The 20,695-nt window shown below is 40.3% G+C and overlaps 1 protein-coding gene across 23 annotated transcripts in view; it reads right to left on the reverse strand.

Annotated features, from left to right (window-relative positions):
- ARPP21 (cAMP regulated phosphoprotein 21) overlaps positions 1-20,695 on the reverse strand; it is a 231,315-nt gene that overhangs the window by 67,688 nt on the left and 142,932 nt on the right. For 18 of the 23 annotated variants that reach the window (XM_083404767.1, XM_083404768.1, XM_083404769.1 and 15 more), the window contains 4 exons: positions 16,350-16,458; positions 14,026-14,127; positions 4,188-4,225; positions 2,315-2,368 (listed from right to left, as the gene is read on the reverse strand). In XM_083404767.1, the coding sequence (XP_083260893.1) occupies positions 2,315-2,368; positions 4,188-4,225; positions 14,026-14,127; positions 16,350-16,458 (303 nt within the window). The remainder of the gene's footprint in view (positions 1-2,314; positions 2,369-4,187; positions 4,226-14,025; positions 14,128-16,349; positions 16,459-20,695) is intronic. The other 5 variants (XM_083404759.1, XM_083404756.1, XM_083404760.1 and 2 more) reach the window with 1 other exon arrangement.

Here is a 20,695-nt window from a genome sequence, read left to right on the forward strand (position 1 = left end):
AAACACAACTTTGAGTGGAGGAACATTGCATGGGAGGTCAAAGTTAAATGCCCTTCCTTGTCCGCTGCAGTCCTGCTAGGTCCCTCAGTACAGACACATTAAATGTATTCACACATTTTATGTACTTCAATGTTTGTCCTGGGCCAACTTTGAATCTTTCAAATATATCTTCTTTCAACTCCTTTCAGGGTATTTCACCACACACTTGTACTTCAGTGGCTCTCTCTTCTTCTATAGCCCATCAAATAGATTCTTGCTGTAATCTTAAACCTCTTAATTCTGCTTTGCTATAATTATCCTTTCTTATTAAACTTTGAGTTGCCCTTTGCTCTTACCCTCTTCAGTAACCTGCCTATTTATCCACTCCTCACATAATTGCCTCGCTGCCGCCTTCAGGCCTCATGTGCTCCGTACAACTTCTACGAACATTCCCCTCATCTATTCATATTTCCTAGCGTGACACTTATGACAATGCTCCTGGAACTCAAGCATCTATTAGTATTTCTCTGAGCTCCTTAATATAGAAGTTGTTTTCTTGAATCGTTTGTGAAGAAATCAGCAAAATATGCTCACTGAATGCAAACGGTGACTAAGTATATGGTATTGTATCCAATACCAAACCCTCCACAAAATAGGGAGTGTGCCATTTCTCAAATTGTTATCCGGAACTTCACACTTACACGTTAGAAAACAAAACTACACCCTTACCTTCTAATAGGCATATCCAGTAAACATTACAGTTCACCACATGTAGCTGAGGCTTACATTTCTGTACAGTGTTTGCTGTTTTTCAATTTGACGCACAGAGAAGGAGACTGAATATCATATGCACCAAGTACATTCAACTCACTCAACTTAAAATAGGACCCTTTACCTCTAAAACATAATAATTAAAACTATTTTCTTCTTAAGGGTCTCATATTTGTTGCTGCCACATGCTAGCAGCAGAAGGTGCATCTCAAATCAGAGGAGAGCAGATTGTTCTTTTTAAAAAAAATCAGCATTGCAATGAAATTGCCTTTTAAATACTCAGGGAAGCCTGGCTATAATTTTCCTTTTGTTAAGCACACAAACCAAGATCCAGAGATCCATCCCACGTACAGGAGGTTCCAGTGTACACAAAAAGCTCCTATACACATTAAGGCTGGATATAATCCAAAACTGGTTTGAAGTCCATATTGTGATACCGGTTTCATAATTGTTTACCTGGCAATATATTGCGAATCATTATGTCTATGTGTGCTATGCAAAAATCACAATGTGGGAAAAACCATGAAGCCACCCGGTGCTTCTTAATAGCTCCATCTTTATTTCAGACATTGTGATATATCAGTATATCGTGATGTTTAGCTGGCGATATATCATGATGTTAAAAACCAACCCCACCACTACTGCAGACTGTTGTATGCATCTCAGTGTTCCAGCAGATGTGAGCGTTGAAGAGCAAACCCACTGCTCCCATGAGCTACCTGTGTAGAAAGTGCTTTCTAAATACAGTGGTACCTTGGTTTAAGAACAGCTCAGTTTATGAACAACTTGGATTAAGAACGCTGCAAACCTGGAAGTAGGTGTTTTGGTTTGCCTTGGAAGCAGAACATTTTCCACTTCCTGTTGAGTGTGTTCCATTTGTAAATTGAGTCCCCTGCTGCTATGGGAAACCATGCCTTGGTTTAAGAACGCTTTGGATGAAGAATGGACTTCCAGAACAGATTAAGTTTGTAAACCAAGGTACTACTATATTAAAAATACTAAAAATAAACATAAACTAATAAAATCAGGGGTAGAAGGGGGTGCAGATATGAAATCAGCACAATCCTGGCCTGTTTCTCTGATTTCACTGACATATTTAGAGATTTCAATAATAGATGCTGAAATTTCACTTCACCATGGTGAAATGACTCCCTAGTTACTTATAAAACTAAAGCCTTCTCTTCCCTTTGTCCTACCAGGATCCCTAAAGTCAACTGACAGTCTCAACCACAATTAGGTATACTATCTATGTACTAGATCCATATATATATATATATATATATATATATATATATATATATATTCAACTGTGTAACTCTGTCCCTTTGGAGACTAATTTAAGACTCAGTCTTGAGGCACTTCTGAAAGCTTTGCTGGATATGACATTTCCAGGAGAGGAGCTGGGTGTGGTGTGATCAATCTGAGATCTTCTGAAGATTATCTGAATATTTTCAATGGTTTCATTTAGGTTTTGTTAATGCCATAGCCCACTCTGAGGTCAAAGATAAACATTTAAACAATGCAAAATTATAAATATATCCTCAATGATCTGCATTGTGCATACCTGAAGAGCTGCCTTTTCTTAAGGGTTTCATTGCATATGCTATCCTCCAAGAGCCTGATGAAAATGAAAAGGAAGGAAACACATTCAAAAACAGGGCATTTTGAAAACTTGGATTTAACTCAATGCTTCAGCTGTTATAGTCATTTTTTTTATCATGCTCCTTATTTTTTAAATAAGACTGCAGTAAAAGGCACAACAGCTTTAGTGCAGGAGCCATAAGGATGATTTTGGACTCTCTTCTTTGATATTGATTTGTGCACACTGAATGGCAGTCCCTTTTCTATAAATTATTTTTGCATTGGTTGCAACATGTTTGCTAGAAAAATATATATATTTATGGTAGTGCATCACTCCATAATGTGACACTAGAGTAGGCTCTGATAACATTAAGACACTCATTATTTTCCAGTAATGTAATTGCAGCCAGAATAATTCCATTTTCCACAAGTCAAGAGCATTTATATATCTGAGAAAGACAGCATGAGCTCTCCTCTGAAACTCAGAATATTCACATACTGTATGTTGTTCTAAGGTGAAATGGCCACCACTGGTGGCAGATTTTACCTGTCATTAAGGGTGGGAGAGATCCAGATCAAACCCTTGAGGCTGTCCATTTGTGAAGTTCCCATTTATTCCAGTGACGTTTCCTTGCACTGGAGACCTTACTAGTGAATTCTTCCTCACATTAATTAGTGGAATGAGAAAAGAGCCATTTGGATTTTCTAATTCAGTCACTATGATGTCTTGTGACAGCCTTGGATATTTGGTAAAAACTAGTTACATTTCCCCAGTGTGTCTGTGTGCATGCATTTGTTTGTTTTTAATCACTAATATAATATGTAACACACCTAAGAAATTAGTGACTTAAGTGCATCCCATCAATTAAATGATATATCATCTTAATACCCCTTCGCTTATATTTAAACTGAAAACCTCTGCCAAATGCTATGTATTCCTCTGCTCTAATGTTTGCGCATACTCCAGGCAGAGGCAAACTTGGCCCTCCAGATGTTTTGGGACTACAACTCCCATCATCCTTAGCTAACAGGACCAGTGGTCAGGGATGATGGGAACTGTAGTCTCAAAACATCTGGAAGGCCGAGTTTGCCTATGCCTGATATACTCCATGCTAGCTACTTTAAGTTGGGACAAATTAACTGATCCCTCAGCCAAAGTAGCATTAGAATACAAATTGAGGCTATTAAAACATACTGACTTGGGTCCAGATTTCACCTCCCATGAATAGAAGGAATCTGTGGAAGGCTCCTGGTCTATTGGAGGAATCCCACTGAGAGAAAAGGGGGAAGAAGTAATTTTCATTTGTCCCCCCCCCCATGAAGATCCTATGACCACCCCCTAATCTCTTCCAGGAGGCAGCACAGAAGGCAGCAGGAGAAAGGCTTTTAATACCAGTGGGATCATTCTGAGCTAAACTCCACAACCGTTGCTTGAGACCCAGGTCATAGGAGGACTGCCTCTCCCATTACTTGCCAACACATGCCTTAAATTCTGCTGATAATTTCATCTATAACCACAGCAAATTCCATGGCGACTTGTAGAATGGCCTTTTTGGGTTATGGAACTCCCTTCCATTAGAGATGCATTTGTATCTCATGTTGACATCTTTTTGACAGCTCTTAAAGGCATATCTGTTTCATCTGGCTTTGGGGGATGTAAGAGTTAGTTGGACATTTCCCCTTTATTGTGACTTTGGTGTTGCTGCTATTTTGTGGCTGACCTGTGAATTAGATCATTTTGTGGCTTATGCTGTTTTTTCACTGCAATATTTGAGAACTCAAGTTGAAGGCCTGTCTAAAATATGCCAAATAAGTAAATAACCCAATATATATACAATGCATATGCACATTTTTACCTGTTATCCAGAAAAATGTTTTCTTGGGAGCAAACTGACTGGAAGACAAAACAAATAAACAAATAAAAAAGCATTTTGGTTGGTAAACAAGGTAACCCTCACATCCGAGTTTTCCAGGTTGAAACTAGAATTACTTTCCATATTCATGCATCATGGATACAATGAATGCTCAAACAATTGTTAACAAGGAATCCATAACAGGTTGTTTTTGTGGAGGTAACCATATATCAATATTTCTTATCTCAGAAGAGTTCAGAGCAGTACAGGTTTCAGATATTTTTTGAGAAGTATAGGAAGTGCTTAAGCAACAATCCCAAAACAAAGATATCTAGAAGTGCTTAAAACCTGCTGAAATCAGAGGAACAGGTATGTTGCAACTAATTTATCAGTTTCAGTGGGGCATAAGGAACTGCTAACTTCTTGACTGGAGCCAAGAAGTCAATGGGAGACAAATGGAAGGAAAATATGCTGAGCTAATAAAACACAGAGTGAGTGAAGCTGAAGCAGGTAGAATAGTTTTAAATCCTGCATGTTTCAATTATAAGAAACAAATTTAAGAAAGCTAATGGTACTTTAACGTGTCCTGGATGGAAAATAATTTGACAAGAAATAAATTCCATTGCCAAGAATCTATCATTTTAATGTTGTTTGAATCCATGAATTATTCTCATTGCCTTTGACTCTGCATTTCCCATTTGTTTTTTGTTCATAACGAGCACAATAGATGCTTTCGGAAAGAAAGAAAAAACCCTCAGCCAAACTTGCAGTGAATTTAAACAAAAGAAGTGAAAATGAATAAGAGACAGAGAGCAAGAGAAGCAAGGAACAGATCAGGTCCATTGCTTCCACAACTATGAAACTGCAGATGATTCAAATTACATCATAAGCCACATCAAATTCTAGTGCTATGAAAGTCCAGATACTGTGTACATTTTCATTTTCAATTTTTTTTACAGGATGTTCAGAAAGGGGCTTCCGAAAACTGTTGTGATAAATCACAGACATCCATGTTCATTTCTAGTTTTCCCTCATGAAATACATATGGCTGAAGCATTTTGCATAAACTCAGCTGCTGCTTGGCTGCGGCCAAGGAGGCTGTGGCAATTTACAGTAACAGATATTTTATTTACAAGCTGTAATAGTGATGATGATCCCAACTCCCAATGTAATAATACAGGGTCTCTCACAGAGTATATGAGCCTGACTCATTAAAACTTTTGTTTGCTGTTCAGTGTTGATCGCACAAATTTCACACAAGAAAACAAGGCTGTAAGGGCACATAGTCTACAGCATGGAGAGAATAACAAATATGTTCATGTGGAAAAACCCCCCAATACTTTCCCCTGTTTTGCTGCTTTACTTATCTTAAGCTGCCCATTTTATTTAATTAACTAATTTGTATTTCCTAAGATGAAACAAAAACATGCAATATAGTTCTCCACCTTTGATGGCATTCATTTTCAGAGAGGCCATAGTTGTCAGTTGTGTAAATGTATTAGTGTGTTGTCTGTGTTTCTGCACTACATGCTGGATGTAAAAATTGGCTCAGAAATCTGTGTCAGAGAAGACTAGAAGAGCTCAGATGTGCATATGAGGTCAAGTTTGCGGAGGGAACATAACTTATGAAAATTGCTGTTGTTCATGTGAGGAATCAGGGTAAACAGCACTAAATAGTTATTGAAAAGTGTAAGATGACGGTTACCTCTTCAGTATCTTGAAGGGTATCGGTGTGATCAGCATTACAGTCTTATGGATAAACTCTCAATAATAGCTCCGTTCATCTTCCATGCTGCAGAAGCTGGCACGAGGCCATGCCATCTCCTGGAATATGCATTTATCAGTGCTGATGTGGGTCTCCGTGGCACAAAAGACAGACACAGTTTATTACATTACCCTTGCTGTTGTTGTCTTTAAGAAAGAAAGAGCTGACAAGCTTTAAGGGAAGCAAGTTAGCTATTATCATGTTGAGTTTCACTTTGCTCTTTTATATGCAATGCTCCATTTGCTTAATGCTTGTGCTATCATAGCATAGCAATTGCTAACACTACCTTTAAATGTTTCACTTGCCCGCCAATCGCAAATTTAAATGAATGCAGGACAAAAAACCTCAGTATGCAAATGCATTTATGCATTTGCTTAAAGTCCCGCAGAACTATCTCTATATGCTGAAAACGTCCTACAATCTCCCGTGAAAAGTCTTTTCTTCTGACGCTAATTTCCCATTTCCCTCCCAATCCATAGTGTTAATATTTCTGGAAGACGTGTAAGCTATTTTATCTGTAATCAAGTGCTTCGTTAATATAACCTTGTGAAACTATTTGAATGGCTTAAGAAGAGCTTGGGCGGGGGCGGCGCAGACAATAACCGTGGGCTATGTCGAAAGCAGTGTGGATAAAGAACTCAGTTTGGACCTGGGGTTCAGGTGGCCTTCAACTGTAGCTTAAGTACCGTATTTTTTGCTCTATAAGACTCACTTTTTCCCTCCTAAAAATTAAGGGGAAATGTGTGTGCGTCTTATGAAGCGAATGCAGGCTGCGCAGCTATCCCAGAAGCCAGAACAGCAAGAGGGATCACTGCTTTCACTGCACAGCGATCCCTCTTGTTGTTCTGGCTTCTGAGATTCAGAATATTTTTTTTCTTGTTTTCCTCCTCCAAAAACTAGGTGCGTCTTGTGGTCTGGTGCGTCTTATAGAGCGAAAAATACGGTAAGCAATTCCCTGTTCAGTTAGTCATTCTCTCCCCCTTTCCCTAATATCATTACCACTGTATGAAGGAGAGGATAGGGGGAAGCCTCTTCCTCCATGTCCCAGTTACTATCCTTTGGACCACAGGACCCCATGAGCTGCAGCCTGAACAACTGTGTCAGGAAACCTGCTATACTTGAGCAGGTGCCCTGTGGGACTTAGAACCCTGATCTTGTAGGATCCTACCTTACACAGGGAGTCTATCTGTTACTACCCACCACAGAAGGTCAGCCTCCAATACTTTAGCAATGGGGGCATGGGTGATGGTGGCATGTTGGCCCACTCCGACTTGTGCAGTAGTAGCCACATGGGGGGAAACAACAGAAAAGTGCTTATATGTATCGTAAAATCAAGATTCTGAACTTGCAGCTATCACAAATCTACAGATAATGATTTAAAAAAATTATTACCTGCATCCAGACTTAGCTGAATCCCACCAAAATCGATGAATCAAGTTGGCCATGGCTTAAACGCCATTGATTTCAGTGAGGCTTAAGCACAACCTTCTAATATGTTTATTATGGTATATAGTGTGTGTATGTGTCTGTCTGTCTATCTATCTATCTATCTATCTATCTATCTATCTATCTATCTATATCATCTATCCAGCTGAATGAAACTGGGACAAGGTGGATTGCCAGAATGGTATGGACATCTCTGCTCCAAACTCACAAATAAGTAGCCTGCCCCTCCCCCCCTCACTTCCTTGGCTTTTGCTTGTTCTTGTTTTCCTTTGTGCATGCGCTCTCATGCTCTCGCTCTCTCAGTTTTGAACCTTCCTTCTTCTGGAGACCACATTCACTCATATTACTTAACTGAACTATGTTTTAAATTGTTCCTGTGACTGCTCCATTACTCTCCTCAAGGTATGTATTTATTCACAAAAAATCCTAAACAACATCAAATTCATTACATATTCGATTAAACAAAATAAATAGATAATTTCATGGAGGATTGGTCTGTCAATAGGTACTGCATGAGAAGTATGGTGGGCACTCCATGATAAAATATAGCATCCTTCTAAAAGAAGGCCGTGTCTGGATGCTGCCCTCAAATATGACTATTGATAAACAAAACCAAGACTGGCCAGTACAGCAAGATTCTTATGGAAACAATGGGAATAGATCTTATTAATGTTGCCTTCTAATAGTGCTGTGATGATTTGCCATGGCTGTAAATTTAAGTAATAATAGGAGAGTAGTAAAGCCTTTCCTTAAGAGGTATTGAGGCGTTACATATTTATAAAATAAATTTACACATTCCGTGATATGATATTCATGAGAAACGTGTGCACACACATTTAATAACAGAGGGTTTTGTGTCACACAACCTCTGCTGCGCAACCAAACTGCTACTCTTGCCTATTTCCCTCCTTGCAAGAGAGTGTCCTTTGTATGTTTCTTCTGCAATTCTTCCATCACCCACCCCTGTATCTTCTGTTTAGCAACCCAAGCCTCTCTGTTTACACAGCTGCCAATCTGTTCAATTTTCTCCTGACAGCATCTGCTTGTAGCGATGCCAAAGCAGATATTTGAGGCGTATCAGAAGGGTGGGGACAGCATAAATTAAACACAATTTATAATTAAAAAAAAACAAGGGAAGTTGCTACGGTGGTGTTATTCATGTTCATAATTTATTCATTGCAAATTTCCAATTAAAATGAAATGAAAAAGCTGCTGTATGTAATTTCTGCTCTGCTGTCCTTAATCGAGATCTCTCACTGCCAGTTTCAGGGTCTATATTGGCAAATGTAATATAAACACAGGGCAGGACTTTGCTTTCAGCCGGAACTCGCTGGAACTCAGTTCCAGCACAAGGGAGTTGTTCATGGTGAGCTACCGCACCTCTTTTTCTAGGAAAATAGCACGGATACAGGGTCATATATATTTAGCAAACATGGACACTTTAGCACAAGCTATCTAATGGTTATTGATTGCTTTCATCATCCCCGTGGTGAGTTGGAGCTGGAACAAGAGCTGTATATTTGCATCCATGAAGTGTGAACTTTTGCAACTGGTACATCCAGATTGCCTGGAGATGTCCCAGATTGCAGGCACTCCCCCTCTCAACGCCACACCTAGACCGGATTTTGTTCTTGGTGGGGTTTATTTTAAAAAGGGGGTTTAGAAAAGTTAGTGTTGTGGGTTAAAACATTCGGACATGGGCAGCTACAGTTGTGAACCTCATCTCTGCAAATATACTGCAGTTGGTAGAAGTTTGCTTTGGATAATACCTAATGGATGCAGTAATTATTAATTGTTTAAAATCTAGAAAGTCGAGAAATCCAAAGAGATACTATCCTATCCTATTAAAATATCTACTCTGTACTCTACAGCAAAACAGATTTCATATAGAACTGGAGGAAGGGGAACTGACCCACAAACAGGTGCCTGAAATGGGTGGAAGTTGCCCCATGCTTAAGCACCAAACGAAGAGTTTCTTCTCCAGAGCAGGAGAAGTGGCAGTAGAGAGACAGAGCGTAGATGACTTGGGAAGGGCGTGAATGTCATGTGGTCATACATAGCTGCACATTGTACAGAGTCAGACCATTAGTTCAAATAGCCCAATTTTGTTTTCTCACCAGCACTTGATGCTTCTGGGTTGTATTGAAGTACCGTATTTTCAGCTCCATAAGACGCACTCTTCCCCTCCTAAATATAAGGGGAAATGTGGAGCGAATGCAGGCGGGAGGCTTTGCTCAGCGCTCCCTTTAAAGAGCCCCGTGGAGCATTTGTGCGGCTCTTGGGGGCTTTTCCCCAAGGAAGGAGAGGGGCTGCCCTTCTCCCTCCTTGGGGAAAAGCCCCCAAGAGCCGCATACACACTCCGTGCCCTCTTTAAAGGGAGCGCGGCTCTTGGGGAAGCCTTCCTCCCGTTGCCTGGGAGAGGCTGCGCGCGGCTATCCCATAAGCCAGAACAGCAAGTGTCTATCCCAGAAGTCAGATCCCTTTTGCTGTTCTGGCTTCTGGGATTCAGAATTTTTTTTTTTTCTTGTTTTCCTCCTCCAAAAACTAGGTACATCTTATGGTCTGGTGCGTCTTATAGAGCGAAAAATACGGTAAGTCATTGCATGAATGGAATAACTTTTGCTTGCGCAATGGATTTTCCCTTCCCTCTCCTTCCCTTGCATCCCCCCCAACTTCAAATCTGCTCTGCTTCCCCTCACCCTAACCATCCAGAGCAGGTAAGGGGAAATTCTGTTGTGCAAGCGGAAGCCATTCTGCTCTTGCAAATTCTTAGTTTGGTTCACTCCTGAACATTTATCTGGAAATGTGGACTGGACCTTGGACTGTTTGCATGCAGAGCATGTGCTCCACCACTGAGGTACCAAAATATGACTTGCTGGTACTTGAGACAGGTATTAGAGAACACAGATATCTGACAGCGCGCCTTAACAGCATTGTGATCTCCCTTTTTATATTTTGTTAGTCTTCGGTTTTATGTTCCTGTTAATGAAGGATGGAGGCAGCTACCCCCTCCCTCAGATGATGTATGAAAAATGCTACTTCTCAGGCAGTGAAATATGATTGGACTTCCATATCCCTTTCCTCACTGCCTCTGCTCCATACAGCATGAGAAGAGGTGACGCACCAGCTGAAAACAGTACTAACAGTAGCATAGTAATTAATCTAATTTGCTCAACTGCATATTTGATTTGCATAAGATACAATGCCCTGTTTTGGGAGATTCAGAAATGGCAGCCCTAGTTATAAGATTTAATTCACCTCTAATTTGAATAGCATGACATCATGTGATCATTCATTACATTGGAGGGGGAAATTTTGATTTGTAAACATGTTTCTAATGTAGCATATTAGATTCAAATCAGCCTGGCAGCCCAACTTTCACAAAAGGAAAGGGAATGCCACAGCTACAATATACTTTATTAAATACCTTTTCTAAACCTACTACAATATTCATTTATCCCTCACAGAAGGGTTGTAAAGAATTATTGCTTTGACAATACTTTTATATTGAATTCTTACAAAGGTGTAATTGGTTACCGTAGCTATACGTTTGGGCTGCCTAAGATTAAAATGTTTGTGCTCTTACCTGGTAGGCTGAAAAAATGTTTTTGCTTTAGTTTATATCTAAATGAATAAATATTTGTACAATGATGGTGGGATTGGCTTACTTTACTAAACACTTTGAACAACCCCCCCCAAAGCTATCCTGATAGTTATTGATGTGTTGTTGAAATGGGATTAGTTTGATTTCATAATCAACTGAATGTATAAGAGACTGGAGGAGAAGTATCTGCAATGCTAATCTTGAAAAATATCTAGTCACAATTTCATCATTTCATCATTTTCATACAGGCTAAAATAGACCAATCTGCTCTCTTGATTCTACTGAATGGAAAATCCCAAATGCCTATTAGATGCCTAGTATTATCTTCTACTCTCAATCATAGTAACTGAAAAACTCAGTGCCTGCCTCTCATTTAAAAATTGAAAACTGGACTAAGGCATCAACTCAGCAGTTCAAATTGGATTCAATAAATAGTTCAAAAAACAATCAGAATAAATCTGGACCAAAAAAATAATTCAACGAAGTTTTAGGGCCAAAATTTCCCAACTAGGAAAACACATTGCAGCAAAAATATAAGTGCAAGAAACAGATTTAATTTGGGTTTTAACTTTTTTGATGCACAATCTCTGACCTTTTAGCATGTACTATCATTTGACAGCACATAGGTACAAAAGAAAAGGACTCTTATACAGTTATCAACACCATGCTCTAAGCAACTGAGTTGGGCAGAAGTCTGGAGAAAAGTGGACTGGAGAGGGTAATTTTGAGAAGACAAATGGGAGGAAAGAGTTAAGCAGCCTTCCACTCAGCTCAACTTTCCTCTGCTCAAAAACAAACTTCTGATGCTTTTCATTTTCATTAAAATAATGAACATTTGGGAGACTATAAGTTTTCACCTGAGTAACAACTAGCTTGGGTCTCAAGCTGAAATTATATGACACAACCAAACTCTTAAGTACATAGGAGGCAGCCTCATATCAGAACCAAACTATTTGTCTGTCTAGCCTAGTATTTCAAACTATGGGAAGGCTTGGGGGTGAGGGCTTGGGCAGGGCATCAAATGATTGCCTTGCATCCCCATGTGACAAAGCAGTGGTCCCATGGCCCATCGGTTCCATGTTGAAGTATGGCCCACTTGGCATGAGAAGTTGGACCACCCTGATCTAGACCTATTTCAATCCGGGTTCATGTCTGGTTTGGGGACTGAAATACCTTTGGTTGCTTGGTACAGAATCTACACTGGGAACCAGAGAGGTAGGACATTTCTCTTTTGCTCCTGCTGAACATATTAATGGCATTCAGTACCATTGGCCATGGCATCCTTCTGAACTATCTGACAGGGATGGGTTTGAAGGTTACTACTTTGCAGTGGTTCCAGTTCTTCCCCAGGGGTTGGTTCCAGAAGATGGTGATGGGAGTTTTTCCGTTTGGTACCTTGGTCACTGGTGTACTATATGATGTCAGACAGGGACTGATTCTGTCCCTCACCGAGAATGGCAGTCTGAAAGTCTGGGCTGCATTTTCACTGAAATATGAATGATATACAGCCCCTTTTCTCTTTTTCATCTAATATCAATGAAGCTGTTGCAGTTCTGAACTGGTACCTGAAGGAGGCAGTGGGTTGGATGGGAGCTAAAAAAATAAAACTGCAGTTCAGTCCAGACAAGACGTATCTGCTCCTGATCAGGAAGAAGACTCTGGAAGAGGCTTTTAGCCTTTTATGGATGGGGTTTGACTCCCCCTGAAAAATTAGGTTCACAGCTTAGGAACACTTATGGAAGTTCAGGGGGCAGGTGTTCCTGGGGTGCCTTTGCTGAGCTTTGGCTGCATTGTGAGTTGCACTCATTCCTGAGGAATCAGACTTGTTTACATTAATGTGTGCCTTAGTTGCATCAAGGTTGGATTACTGCAATGGGGATGGGTGGCTGTCCTTCTGAAGAGTCTTTGGAAGCTGCAGTTGGTCCAGGAATAAATCACTTGTGTGGTGGATCCATTGTAGGCTAATATTCAATGGGAACTTAGCCTTAGCAATTAGATTCAGTCCAACACCAGCTCCCAAAATATTTCTGAAGCCACCCTTCCACCAAAACTGCCCTTCCTATTTTTGTTAAATGCTTGTTCATTTGAGATTACTTTTTGGACTGAGCTTTCAGCATCCACAAACGATGGCATGATCTGCAAGGGTGCATACAGATATACCTAAAAATAGGAGCTCATCGCGGGGACTTTTTCTGCAGGGACAGTTCATGCTGCAATGAAAAACGTATCGGCTTCTGCTTGAGATATTTCTCCCGTTTTTAGATAGTCTGTCAGTTTTGCTTTCTTTCTTTCTTTTTAGTTTAAGTACAACTTATGCATTCATTAAATTAAAAGTTCACAAAGCATTTTCATTTTCTTTAAGTTACAAAACTGTTCAAAGGGTGGGCAGAGGATCCTGAAAACAAAGATCTCAGCCAATGAGCATAGGAGAGTTGGCCTCTGCTTCCAACTTACAGAACTGCTGCCTCAATGTCAGCCCTAGAAAGGAACAGTCATATCTGGCAGAAACATGGTAAGTGAAGTACCTCGTGGCATTTATCCTAATACTGTTGTAAGATGATGGATTTATATATTCCCCCAAAATGGCTGCTAGATCACACGTTTACTATTCCACACTCCCATTTGAATAGTTCTAACAACTTTTTTAAAAAACACTCCTGGATCAATGAAACAAGATGGTGGATGAAAGTGTCTATTTAAATCCATGTTCTGCATCTGGGTGTTACAGAATGACTCCTATGCACTAAGATTTAAAAATTAAAGGAAACCAAGTTCAGCACGCCTGCCCTATTAGAGCTAATCTTATCTAATAACTCTTCTGTCATTTCAGTTTCTGTCCTCTTAAAAGAAAAAGAGCAAAAAATAAATAAATCCATAATCAAACTTTCCCCCCTCTCGCTCAATTCACATCCCTCCACTGTCTCCTGCCACAAAGTGCAATCTTGCCACAGTGTCAGAGTGGGAGGCTACTGGCTGACTACTGATAAAGATATGGCACTAAAGAGGCAATTAAAACAACTACTCACATCTTGTGCAAATATTCTCTCCCTCACCCTCTGATACTCCTCTTCTCTCTCTTCAATTGATTTACTTCGTCTGTCATCTCTAAATGGATGAATTCTGTTTTGCTGAGCATAAAAAAAAACCAGGAGGATTATATAAGTTGAGCTGCTAAAAACTGCAGTTAAGTAACTGTCAGCCGAGAATAATAAATGTTCACTTAAACAAATGAGGCACGAGAATGATTGTGTTGTCTCATTCCTAAAGTGGCACGCGACTCACGGTGTTATGCTATGCACCTTACAGCATCAATCTAGATGCTACTGCAATGTTTCTGCTTTGCATTGGCTTGGTGGGTTCTTCTCTTTGATCATATGAAGTTGCCTTATACTCAGCCATGCTGTTGGTTCATCTAGATCAGTCCTATCTGCTCTATCCGACAACACTCCAAGGTCTTTGGCACGCCTTGATTTACTGCACTGCTTTTATTTTTCATAGTTAGCTGCACTGGGAACATGTGTGTACTAAAGGTGTACCAGATAATAATTTAAATTAGTGTTCCCCAACCTTGGGTCTCCAGCTGTTTTTGGACTACAACACTCATCATCCCTAGCTAGCAAGGTCAGGGATGATGGGAACTGTAGTCCGAAAACAGTTGGAAAAGACTGGTTTAAATGATGTTTTAGCCCCCTCTTGCTTTCTGAGACCTTGTCAGCTGGAATTGCCAGGTACTGAACCCAGGAACTTCTGTTTGCAAAGTATGCATTCTACCACTGAGCTCTTTTGTATAAGAAGAGATGAGGTAGCATGATTGATTTGGAAATCAATCCGCAATCTAGAGTAGAGGTGTGTTGGCTCCTTCCACTCAGGATGCTCCCAGCTAGTCGGGGGGGGAAAGCACATTTGTCAAACTTCCCTTGTTAATTTATTGAAGCAGAGCTATCAAATCAAGTGAAGGAAAAGAACGTGGAAAGGCGAGTGATATCAAAGGCCGAAAAAGCCTCACAGATGAGGAGAAATGATTCTGAGAATATTGTGCACAAGAGTTCTAATCATTTCTGTAGTAATCCTTAGGCTGTTACCGTCAACTGGAGAGGAAATGCAGACTTTCATTGCAGTGAAGTCCAGAAAGCAATAAAACATGTTAAGGTGCTTAATGGGGAAGATATTGCCCTGTACAAAGCTTCATATCTGCTATTAGCCTGTAGCTGCAATTCTCTCGCCTTCCTCCTTTAACTGCGATGTACCTTCCCTCTGCTCCTTTACCTTCCTTGCTTGCAATCTGTGCTCCCTAAACCCTTCTTCTCCATTTCTGAAAACCAGCTGTGTTACCATGTGCATCAACAAACTGCAGAAGAAAAATGGGAAAGGAAACAGCATCTTTTGTAGGAGGCGGAGAGATGCTCTCTGGTGCCAAGCGGCTGGATTTACCCAAAATTAAAAGAGAACATACACATTAGCTTACCTTCGTGAATTTTCCTTTAAAAACTCCTTCAGAATCAAAAACCCTTTTTCAATTCTTCCTTTTAAAAAATGTTCTTTTGAATTAAAACCTTCACTTCCATCACAGGTTTATTCCCGCCCCCAAAAGGCTGTTAAACTACCTAGCATTCATATATTCATATATTAGCATGTTTCATAAGGCTACCTTTAGTGGTGCAGGAGGACACAACAAGCAGCACACAGAAGGGGAGATTTCTGCCACATGCATGCAAAAACAAGCAATCAGGTTCCATTTATGATAAGGGAGGTGGTCCTGAACCTTTCAATCATTTGTTTGTTTGCTACTTCGTGACATTTATACACTGATGGGGGAGGGAGATACCTCAAAGGAGTTTGCAAAGAAAATCCACCCCCCCCCCGCAAGTCAAAAATCATGTATTGATGGTTGCAAAGTCAATCTGGTCTCGTCGTAACATTTTACCCGTCGATGGCTGTTACTAGTCCGTATTAATCTCTAACCAGCTTGGCATGACTCTAGAAGTTTGGAAGAAGTCCCACAGAGACACAAAGACATTTGCCAAAGCGCAGCTGACAAAAGTTTCCCCAAATGGGCTTCAGGGGGCCTTTGGAACATTCCAAATCACTCCTCAGCATGCAGCATGTCCTGTGCCAAGCAAAACTGCCCATGCAAACTGCCACTACTGAAGCAAACACACTTATGGCCGATGCTATTCCACTGTGTGCCAGAAACAGGGGAGCAGAAGAGGAAGATGTGCAGGAAGGAAAAGCAGCAGCAGCAGCATAAACAACAACAAAGGAACATCAAGAACACCAGTCAGCCCACTTCCAAAAAGAAAAAAAGGAAATAAAAAAATGAATTTCAGCAACTCTCGAACCGAGAACCAACCTGATTGTCTTCTTTATCAATACTAGAGTTATCTCGCTTCAAGATAAATCGCTTCTGGGAATCTTCACCTTTTTCATCTTTTAAATGTTCAGAAAACCTTTGCTCTGGTCTGCCAGCAAAGTAAAACATATCAATAAAAAATCTATTTTGTTTTGCTTTGAATTTGTCAGCACTTTTTTTTCTTTTTTAAATGGAGGCATTTAGTGCAACAGTTGAGGCTGCTGATGTTGGTAACAATATGTAGCATCTGTTCAAATGCTGCTGTTATTGCTATAAATATATTTTGCTGTTGTGTGCATGGCAAGGTGAATTTGAATGATCAGCCTGTGCAGTCCGTTTGCAGCGACTGAATAATAAGAAAGCAAGCCAGCAAACAATAAATTAATTGGCTTTTCCAGTTATCATGACCTCCAGCAATGCTGCAAGTTAATAAAGGCTTATACAGATTGAAAGGGAAAGACAAATTTGATGGGGGTCTTCTACAGAACTTCTCATAATGTGAACTGTGCCAGGGGAAGGGTCCAGTAGTATTTTCTTTAAACAAACAATTGTCCAACAGTTGGGAAATTGGGGAGGGGAGATCAAAGTTGTCACATTGTATTGATTTGCCAATTGATTTAAAATCCATCCAGATGGTTATTAAATGGCCAGACATTACCAGCTGACGACTTCACATTTCTAGGTTCAGAGACTGAAATAAATTGCTCTGTGCTCTGCTATGACATTGTTTAAAAAGGATATGGAGAAACGTGTCTCTTTACATTGAGCTAACAATTGACACAATTGCAGACTTAGGGAACGTTTTAATCTCCAGGACACTGTGCATCTTAGTCTGTCATTAGCACCCCAGATTTTGCATTTTTCTGCCAGAGCGGCAAGTTGGGTTTGAAGAGTACAGAATCACATGTTGTCACATAACGTGTGCGTTGTTAATTCAGGAGCATTTATAAAATGGAAGGAAAAGTGTGAACAGAAGGATTCTTTCGCTGCTCAGTGCACATGTGTCACTTCCACAAGCATTCGCAGGAGACAGACAGGACTGTCAAGGAAGAACTGAGAACCTGAGTATCATCAACAGCACAGTAACGGATCCAATCTGTGCACAGATCTCCTCTCAACACGAACAGCATGACAAACATTGTGGGCGAGTGGGAGGATGGAGGAGTCTCGTTAGAAATAGCTTCCTTGCCAAAAATTTGAAAATTCAGATTTGCACACCTTTCAAAAACATGTTTTCCTCCCTTCCCCTTTACAAAGATAAAGAAGAACAGGGATTCCAAAGTAAATACATTGTTAACACCCAGCATTGAAGGATAGCATCCCTTCTTACTGTTACCGTATTTTTTGCTCTATAAGACTCACTTTTTCCCTCCTAAAAAGTAAGGGGAAATGTGTGTGTGTCTTATGGAGCGAATGCAGGCTGCACAGCTATCCCAGAAGCCAGAACAGCAAGAGGGATTGCTGCTTTCACTGCGCAGCGATCCCTCTTGCTGTTCTGGCTTCTGAGATTCAGAATATTTTTTTTCTTGTTTTCCTCCTCCAAAAACTAGGTGCGTGTTGTGGTCTGGTGCATCTTATAGAGCAAAAAATACGGTACTTTTCTCTCCCTTCCATCTGCAGTCCCCCCCCCCCTCCTTTAGAGTGTAAGCTTCTTGGGATATGGACCTGACAATTTTTATTTTTATTTTGCTGATAAATATGTACGTTACCATGTCAACGGTTAGGCGCTGTGGTCTAAACCACTGAGCCTCTAGGGCTTGCTGATTGGAAGGTTACCATGTACACTTGAGGCACATATAAATAGTCTTCCTTAACCTCAATATAATAAATGTAAAGGCAATATGTTAATGCATGCATGCCAACCTGTGACCATTTCGACTGCAATTCATAAGCCCACTTCATCGTGCTGCAGCCAAATCCTAACATAAATGTAATACGCATCTCAGCCCACACGCTGCTGATAACAATTGATGACATTAAATTCATTGACGTGAAGGGCACTTGATACAACACTCGAAAATTAATAATGTTTCTGCCATTCATTTTTACTCATTCGGAGGGTATTCATCCACATCACATTCTTTGCCCACGCCCACCCGCTTTTAAAATAAAGTGCATTGCATTTCAAATCCCAGTAACTCCATCCATTTCATGGTAGCTGTGAGTATTCTCTTCTACAAAAGCCTCCTGATGAAAAATTAAGAACATGTTTCCTGGAATACCAAGGTCTTGGTTATAAAAAGTTCCAGGAGAGTGCATTAATACACCATCATTTAGGCCTGGCTTAAGGGATTTATCAGTGGGGAAAGTGCTGTTGTACTTCGGTCTTCCTTCAGGGCTTCCCATAAGCATCTCATTGGCCACTGGATGCTGTTTTAGTATGTTTCAATTAGTGAAAATAAATACAAAAAGATTTGGCAAAAAAATATAATTGGTCCTTTGGTCTGATCCAGCAGGAGTTAGTAGTTGGAATTATAAATAATAATAATGATGATAATTTATTACTTATACCGCATCCATCTGTTTGGGTTGTTCCAGCCACTCTGGGTGGCTTCCAACAGAATGCAAAAAGCATGGTGAAACATCAAACATTTAAAACAGGCATAGGCAAACTTGGCCCGCCAGATGTTTTGGGACTACAACTCCCATCATCCCTAGCTAATAGGACCAGTGGTCAGGGATGATGGGAATTGTAGTCCAAAAACATCTGGCGGGCCGAGTTTGCCTATGCCTGATTTAAAACTTATTGATACAGGGCTGCCTTCAGAAGTCTGCAGAAATTCGTATAATTGCTTATCTCTTTGACATCTGATGGGAGGCCCTCTGCCTGGTTCTCCGTAAGTTCACTTCTCGCAATGAGCAGAATGCCAGAAGGACCTTGGAACTGAACATTAGTGGGGTTGGAGATGTTCCTTCAGATATTGAACTTTACCACTTCAAACTGCAGTTGGGGACATTTCTCCATGTAAAAAGGTTCTGTGCATGTACTAAACTACCGTATTTTTCGCTCTATAACATGCACCCGACCATAACACGCACATAGTTTTTAGAGGAGGAAAATCCGTAGGCATACCACCCGTAGGCATTCCCTCCATAACACGCACAGACATTTCCCCTTACTTTCTAGGAGGAAAAAAGTGAGTGTTATGGTGCAAAAAATACGGTAGTTCACGGGGGAGAGGGCTGCATGAAAACTCCCTCCTCACGTTCCTGTTCCTGTTTTGCAACGTACAGTGAGGGTTTCTCCCCACTTTTATGTGGGGGGCGTTTTAAAATATAACACCATATCTGCAGACCGAGTGGCATGATTCCCAATTTGATTACCTCAGTCAACCATCTCTCTCTGAATAATGTGTAGTCTGACTCTAAAATTCTCACTCAATTCCTGTTGGCTAACAAAGCAGTAATGATTCTCTCTGTTGCACAGGAGATTGTTTTTATTTTTAGCTACTTGACCTTCAACTATCTATCTATTACAGCATGTAAACAAAAACATCATTTCCACTCTAAGAGATAGGTAAGTCTAAGCATAAAAGGAAAAAAAAACTTTTTGCAGTAGCGCAGTGACTGGGAAAGAAGATGCTAGAACGCGGCACTATAACTAAAAGCTTGGCCTTCCATTTAAGTATATAGCTGAATTAAAATTCTGAAGTTGATGAAACACTGATGGAATACATTAGCATGTGAAATATATTGCTATCTTATCTTATCTTATAGCACATGTGCACAATTTTTAGTATACTGATTCAACTATACATTTTCTAGCACTACATTTTATATATGTAGCAACACACCTGCTTGTGAGAGAGCTACTACGCACACATATGTTAAGAAATTCAAACTACATGCAAATAATCTTCTCTGCATATACAGACTATTTCATGTAGATAATTGTGTCACTGCAGACCTCATTTTTGCTTACTCGGGTTCTTGCGAGAGGAAAGTTGTGGTATAATCATTATTATTAATAGTAATGATAATGGTAATAATGATCATGATATGGGGGGGGGGGGAGGGAGAAACCCTGAATGAATTCTCCTGAATGAATTCACTCTGAAAACAATTCCAGGTAATTATTAAATAAGCAGTTCACAAAGAAAGGGGAGTAATTGGTCACAAGTCCAACTACTTGAGTAAATTCCCTAGGGAAAGGGCTCAATATAAACAACCTTGCAAGTAAAAAATAAAAGAAAATCCCAGTGTTGTACATTTGATGTTCAGCTGTTCTGAGATCAGCACAAGAGTTCTGAGTGATATCAGGGGCGTCTTGCCCATAGAGGCAAGTGGCGCAGGGCGCCAGGGTGCCAAGTACTGGAGGGCACCAGGGAAGAGGCAGAGGCTAGACT

The sequence above is a fragment of the Podarcis tiliguerta genome (assembly GCF_965153285.1).
Source record: "Podarcis tiliguerta genome assembly, chromosome: 12".
In the NCBI taxonomy this organism is placed as follows: domain Eukaryota; kingdom Metazoa; phylum Chordata; class Lepidosauria; order Squamata; family Lacertidae; genus Podarcis; species Podarcis tiliguerta.